Source organism: Hemibagrus wyckioides, linkage group LG07 (assembly GCF_019097595.1).
Source record: "Hemibagrus wyckioides isolate EC202008001 linkage group LG07, SWU_Hwy_1.0, whole genome shotgun sequence".
NCBI classification, from domain to species: domain Eukaryota; kingdom Metazoa; phylum Chordata; class Actinopteri; order Siluriformes; family Bagridae; genus Hemibagrus; species Hemibagrus wyckioides.
In genome coordinates, this window is record NC_080716.1 from 16,340,853 (window position 1) to 16,348,028 (window position 7,176).

General features: G+C 36.1%; 1 protein-coding gene across 1 annotated transcript; it reads left to right on the plus strand.

The window, feature by feature from the left end:
• The first annotated feature begins 2,054 nt into the window (after nucleotides 1–2,054).
• Nucleotides 2,055–3,841, plus strand: leap2 (liver-expressed antimicrobial peptide 2). Its single transcript, XM_058393958.1, has 3 exons — nucleotides 2,055–2,280; nucleotides 2,530–2,699; nucleotides 2,807–3,841. Exons 1-3 carry the CDS (start codon nucleotides 2,206–2,208, stop codon nucleotides 2,844–2,846), a joined length of 285 nt encoding a protein of 94 aa, XP_058249941.1. The 5' UTR covers nucleotides 2,055–2,205; the 3' UTR covers nucleotides 2,847–3,841.
• Nucleotides 3,842–7,176: the final 3,335 nt, after the last annotated feature.

The following is a 7,176-nucleotide window of genomic DNA, read 5'->3' on the forward strand; positions in this document are numbered from 1 at the left end:
TATGTATGAACTCCTATCATCCTTTTCAGAATGTTTGATATGCTTGTATACTCTCCAAAATTGTATAAGAAGAAAACAAGCTGTAGTACTAAAGATTAATAGGAGGATAATAGACAGTTACGCTTGTCTCTACAGGAATGAGAGAGAATTGGAGACAGAGATATTTCATGTCATGTCTCTCACTGAGCAGTCAGTTTTTCCAGTGAGAGAAGATCTTTTGATTTCTGAGCCAAACTTTTCTCTCTCTCTCTTTTTTCCCCTCCATGGTTCAGGTGATAATCCAAAAGTTTTATTAAAACATGTATGCACTACAATCTGAATGAATAAATATACATATGAAACATCTAATTTTGAAAATATTGCTTAAACTTAAACTGAGGGCATAGTAGAGGTTTATCAGGAAGTATCTAACGGCTGCATTCACATAATTAAATTAATTTCCACAATTTGATAGTAATAGAGGTGAACTTTGGATGATCACTCCTGCACTGACCTTGGGCTTTCGCAACACAATTGTCTGAACCATGACAGAGCAGTTTATATACTTGGAATTTGTCGTCATTTTCCCCTGCATATTTATCTTCTTGAGATAGAGAAATGTCAAAGCTGCAGATATTTGTAAAAAAAAATCTAAGTTTTAGTGTTTAAGCCATCTCAAAGGTCATACAATTTTGATTATGCATAGAGGAAAGATATTGACCAATTCTGTAAGGTACTGTTCTTACTGGGTTAATCTCATTCCATGTCAGATGCATGTTGTATATGATATATTCACCCTTTCAGTGATGGTTTTTTAATATGCATGGTGTACAAATTGAGAATGAAAAGCATTATTTGTTTAATTTGTGTAGAACATGGAACCAACCCAAAGCTATTAAGTGGTAGATAATCAGCAAATTTTAGCTAAGTGATTTATTAATAAAGAAATTCTCTAGGTTCTATGTGTGGGTAATACACCAAGATATTTGAACCCTGCCTCTGATATTTGAAAAGGGGGGCCATCGTTCTATGTCAACAAATTGAGGGATATTAAAGGGCAAGGCCAATGATTTGCCAAGATTCTTTGCATAATCAGACACTTTGCTGTATTCAGATATCTGATCAAGAATAGATTTAACAGATGTCTCTGTACTAGACATATTCAAGAGAACATATTCTGTATATGAACCTTTCACACTTTTTTATCACGTATTTCAAACCTAATAGCCAACAGAAAGCCAAGATTTCTAATAATTATTTGTATTAATGAGCCAATTGGTGTGAATTACATGATTTAATAAAAAAAAAATCCTATTTAATTGATTAAATTGCTGCATTGAGTGTGACCGTCACTGCTGAGGTACGTGTTTCTGTTGAGAAGAGCACTTGCACTGTCTCTATAACAAATCCAGTTGGATCTGTATTAACCATGATAAGACATTCAGTCTGTATCTGGAATAATGGCATGTTTATGCATATTATAAAGCACAGGCATGAGAGCTAAAATTTGTTGTAGAATTGTAGGCAATGTCCATCTAAACCTGAGGCTTTACCATATGCTGTTGTTTGCATTATATGTAATGATTTCGCTTTAATCAGACACTGGTGAGTAATGCTTTTTTATTGGTAGAAAGTTTTGTATGTAATAGTGCTCAGACCTCAAATCTTCATCTCTTCTAAGCTAAGTATGAAACACTAATCAAATGAGAGAGCAATTATACAATAAGTTTAAATCAAATTAGTCCATGACCCCTCAAGAGCACTTGTCCACTAAAAAACTTCTTTTTAAAGAAATTTGGAAGACGACACTGTGACTTGGTCGACTGGAAGTCCACTAGGAATGATGTAAGGTGGTTATCATCTATATTTATCAGTAACATTTTTTGCCTGGTTGTCTGACTATTGACCTGATGATAAGCCTGTGATTTGTGTTGTCCTTTCTTGCAGGTTTTTTTTTTTTGTCTGTTTCATTTCCCACTTTCCATAGCCCTGACTGTATTTTTTTACTCAGGCCCACAAAGGACACAAATATTAAGCAAACATGTGATGTCACAACTGGGTACAAAAAGGCAGAGAAAGAAGCAAAGGGAGGGAAGAGACTGGCAGACTGGGTGTCTCTGTGGTGACTGGAAAGTATATGAGACTGGAGATAGTGACAATAGCTACTGTTGCCTGAGGTTACAGATAGAGTTGTGATAGAGTTGTGCTAAAACCCATTCTTTCAGCATGAAGGAGCAAAGTCATTGCAGCAGAAAAGTTCTTGCAGCCTGGTGCTTGGTGCTTATGGTGCTCACCCAACAGGTACTTGATGATCTCTATTCATTAATTCATTATTCATTTTCTCTCTCTCTCTCTTTAAATAAACCTTTAAAGTTGAATGAGTTACAAGTGAAATTTAACACAAAGTTATTCTTAACATTTTATTGTTGTTAATAATACCTGTTCTTTGCACTAAACTATATTTTTTTTATGATGGATATTTGTGATTTTAAATGACATTTTGCTGTCACATCCTTTACCTTACCTGAGTACATGTCTATTTGTTTTTAGGTAGCTTCCAGTCCTATCCCAGTGATGGAGGCTGCCTCAGGCTCTGTGCAGGGAGTTCAGAGGTTACTTAGGAGGATGACCCGTATGACGCCCCTTTGGAGAACCGTGGGTACTAAACCCCATGGGGCATACTGTCAGAATAACTACGAGTGTTCCACGGGAATCTGCAGGTATTCCTATTTCAAGATAGAAGCTCTTGATTAATTTATTGCTTAGAATTTGGACCTGTTTGGTATATGCATTTTATTAAACAAACTGTTCATTATTATGCTTCCAGGAAAGGACACTGCTCCTTTAGCCAGCCTATAAATTCCTAAGAGTGGAAAGGCTTACTTCTTCTCCAGCCCAAATATCACTGACCCCTGGACCCGTGCATGAAATGGATAGGAAAAAAAAGGCTTTGTGGAAGGAAAAGTAATGTGCAATTTAATGTCAGAAATTTGGCAAGCCAAAGAGTAAAATTGGTTATGTGTCTTTAAGGTAAACGTTTTTAGATGGGCAACTAACCGGCTTAAATCATAATCGCACAAATTCATATATGCATGAATTCATAATACTTAAACCATTTTTATTTCCAGTTTAACAACATAAACCTCATAACCTACAGTACACTACATGTATACTATTGTGCTATTATTATTCTTTTTTTTATTTAATATTCCATTTTATCACATACTGTGCATATATCAGATTTGGGGTGGTGCTAGTGATGGTATGATGGATAAAATGCAGTTGGTGCTGGTTGTCATGTATTGAGCCTTGAACTAGTCTGTTTCCAGAAGACCAGCTCTTGGTATTAGATCACGTAATGCCTGGATGCTGAGCAAGTAGAGCTGGCAGCAGTTCGCACGTACAGCCTGCGCAGACCTTCAACCCGAGTGTCATTGAACTACAGATATCCCTCAACAGAAAGGCAGAGAAAGTGTGATTAACAGTGCAAAGATTAAAGGCCTCAGTTGACTGAATGAAGTATTGCTGCACAGATTACATCTCTGTTTCCTTTTAGTGCTTTTTTTTTTTTTTTTTTTTTTTTTTTTTTTTTTTAAAACACTTTCTGGCTTTTTATTTAAGTAAGTGCTGATACAGACCTTATATTAGTCATACATCTCACATAACACTGTCAGACGACTTCTGCTGGATAATCTATTTATTATATTTGATTATTTTGTATGCTTTTGAGTGAATGAAACCATTACATTAAATGTGTAGTGACATCATTACTGTATGTATGAGTGTACTTAGTGTGTAGTTGCTGCATATGATGTTTTAATGAAGCAATATCCACTAAATAAAACGATTTTATTATAAAACATCTGTAAGTGGAATGTCTTATATAACCAAAATGAGGCTAAACTGAGATTCTGCAGTAAATAATCTTCATTGACGTGTTTCTAAAAGCATTGCGATTTTGCAACAGTGATAAAATGTACCTTTTGGTCTGAATATTATTTTAATATTGAAGTTGATATTTGAAAATGTGACATTGTTCAGCTTATAGGCATAGCCATATGATCTCTATAACACATTAGTATGCACTAATTCGTTGGTCATCCTCTCCTGCTTTGTTCACACACATTCTCACACACACACACACACACACACACACACGTGTTCATATGGCCGGTGTTCATTAAGAGAGTGAGCAAAAGGAGTGTGTAACACTATCCATACTGATTTGTCAAAGGTCAACCAAGCTTGTTGCAACACCGAGAAGGAATGAGTGATCAGAGACCTACAAAGCATATTTTCTGACTAAGATACAAATATATTAAACGCCAATGGAAGTGCATTTAGGATCTAGTATTTAGACTTGCACCATTCCTTCTTGTCTGTATTATAAATAAAGGAACTGTTACCATTGTACAAAGTACATGTTAAAATAATATCACTAGACACATAGCTTCTATAACAACAAAAAAATAATATTTTTTTTTCTGAGGCTTTGCGTGAAATGTGCGAAAGCAGAAAGCCGTGCACGTTTGTTTCTACTGTTTAAGATCTAAGACAAAGAAAAAATTTCATGTTGTTTATTCCTGTTATTAGCAGTTCGTATTCTTTATGCTTTTATGTTAAAATGATATATGAGTGTACCACTCACACACACAATGATTCACAATGTCTCAATAGGCAAACTGTACATTAGAGTATTTCATGATTAATGAAAAAATGTTATGCTTCTGTTACTGGTGATGCAGTCATGGTCATCTTGGGTATTGTGACCTGTAATTATCAGTTTATGTGGTTGTACCACTTGTGTTGATGACTTGATGAGGACAACAAGTGAGAGAGTTCCAGGGTTAAATAAACTATAAATATTGTGTTCACTTGAGTCATTTTATGTATATTTTTATGACCTTCAAAGTGAAGGATTCCTTGTTTTCAGTAGTGGTAATCGAGGTCTTCAAGGACCTTATAGTTGGATAAGAGTGTCTTTGCCATGTTCTCAAGCTAAACAATCTGCAAAGAAGACAAGCCATTTCAGACTTTGCACATTATTCATTGATGGACCCATGTAAAATACTTTGCTTATATCACTTATTTTGGTCCAGAAAGCTGTTTTTTTATGGGCAGAAAATTTGAGTTTAGGAACAGTGCAGGTATAAAAAAAATTAAATTAATATAATTATTATTGTACAGTATATTACTAAATAACAGTGTAATTTATTTGGTGGGCACCATGGTTTGCATGTTTGCCTTGTACCTCTGTGGGTTGGAATCCTGTCCTGCATGCATGGAGTTTTCATGTCCTCCTTGTGCTTCAGGGGTTATACTCCCCAGTATAAAAAGCATGTGGTAGGTTGATTGGCATCAGTGCCAAATGATAGACTGGCACCCCATTCAGAGTGTCCTCGAGTCCACTGGATATTAGATAGACTCCATAAGACTCTGAACAAGAGTTACAGAAAATGGATGGAAAGAATATAATTTATTTGCAGGAATTCAGTTGAGGATTTTAGGTATACCTGATATATAAGTAAACTTTGTAGGTATACAAATACAGCAACAATTTGTTAATTCTTTAAACCTTATCCATTAAACTAATAGACAGAACATCTATTAGTTTTTGTGCACAGTAATAGATTGGATAAAGATTTTTGGTCAGTGACTAGGTGTAAAAAGAGGAGTAAAAAACGGCAACACTGCTCCACCTTATGAAATTACGTCACTACCACCATACACACTAGCATAACACAATAAACTATAAAGCAAATACAGCAAACATTTAACACTACAAACTCTACTGCAGAGTAATGTTAATAGTTTAAACTATTACAGTAGAACATGTAAAGTAATTGTGCGTGTGAAATTGGTAAATGTCTCTTTTGTAAAGTTCAGTGGGTTTTATAGGTATATTAGAAAAAAAAGTAATATGTAATGTATTATCCATTAAACAGAACTAGGATACAATAAACTTAGTGTGATTAATGGTTTTGAGAGTATTTGGCCAATCACGCTCAGTTGCCACTATAGGGAATTCCCTGGTACCATTTTAATTATACACGTACACCGATCAGGCATAACATTATGAGCACTGACAAGTGAAGTGAATTATCTCCTCATCATGGCACCTGTTAGTGGGTGGGATATATTAGGCAGCAAGTGAACATTTTGTCCTCAAAGTTGATGTGTTAGAAGCAGGAAAAATGGACAAGCGTAAGGATTTGAGCGAGTTTGACAAGGGCCAAATTGTGATGGCTAGACGACTGGATCAGAGCATCTCCAAAACTGCAGCTCTTGTGGAGTGTTCCCGGTCTGCAGTGGTCAGTATCTATCAAAAGTGGTCCAAGGAAGGAACAGTGGTGAAGCAGTGACAGGGTCATGGGCGGCCAAGGGTCATTGATGGACGTGGGGAGCGAAGGCTGGCCCGTGTGATCCGATCCAACAGACAAGCTACTGTTGCTCAGATTGCTGGAGAAGTTAATGCTGGTTCTGATAAAAAGGTATCAGAATACACAGTGCATGATGGGTCAGGGCTGTTTTGCAAAAAAAATGGGGACCAACACAATATTAGGCCATAATGTTATGCCTGATTGGTGTATATTCAGTTTTCTTATGGTTGAGCCTATTAAATACACTCTTTGGGATATGCATATTTTTACAAGGTTAGTTAAGAATATTTTAATAAATATTTTTTATATATAAATCTTACTTTTCTTACTTTTGACATATCATTTAAGAACATTTTATCTGTGGACTCAGAAGTTTACCTCAGTGACTAAGCTATCTGGACACATTTCCCTGTCTCTGTGCTGCCACCTAGTGGAGACCAGTGGCACAGACATATTGAAAACGAAACCAGACAAAAGCCTAACATGTCTTTCACATGTGCATTTACTCTTTACATTGTGCTAGCTCTTGTTATAGTCTTGGTCTGTGGGCTGATCAGAAAATGATTGAAATAACCTAAAGATATGCTTACAACAGCTCATCATTTGCCAGCACTCTATTTGGCAGTATGCTCTTGGTGACTTTACAACACTGTTAAAACTTAAGCACCAGACAAGGAAAGTCTACAAGACATCTTGACTAGTTCTCTAGCTGATCAGCAGCACCTCTGACCAAATATAGTCTCTTCCGTGGTGTTTATTTTCTGGTGTCAAGCCTGTAGGTGGCGCTCTTGTTTTGGTTTCATGGCCCCGTGTCCTC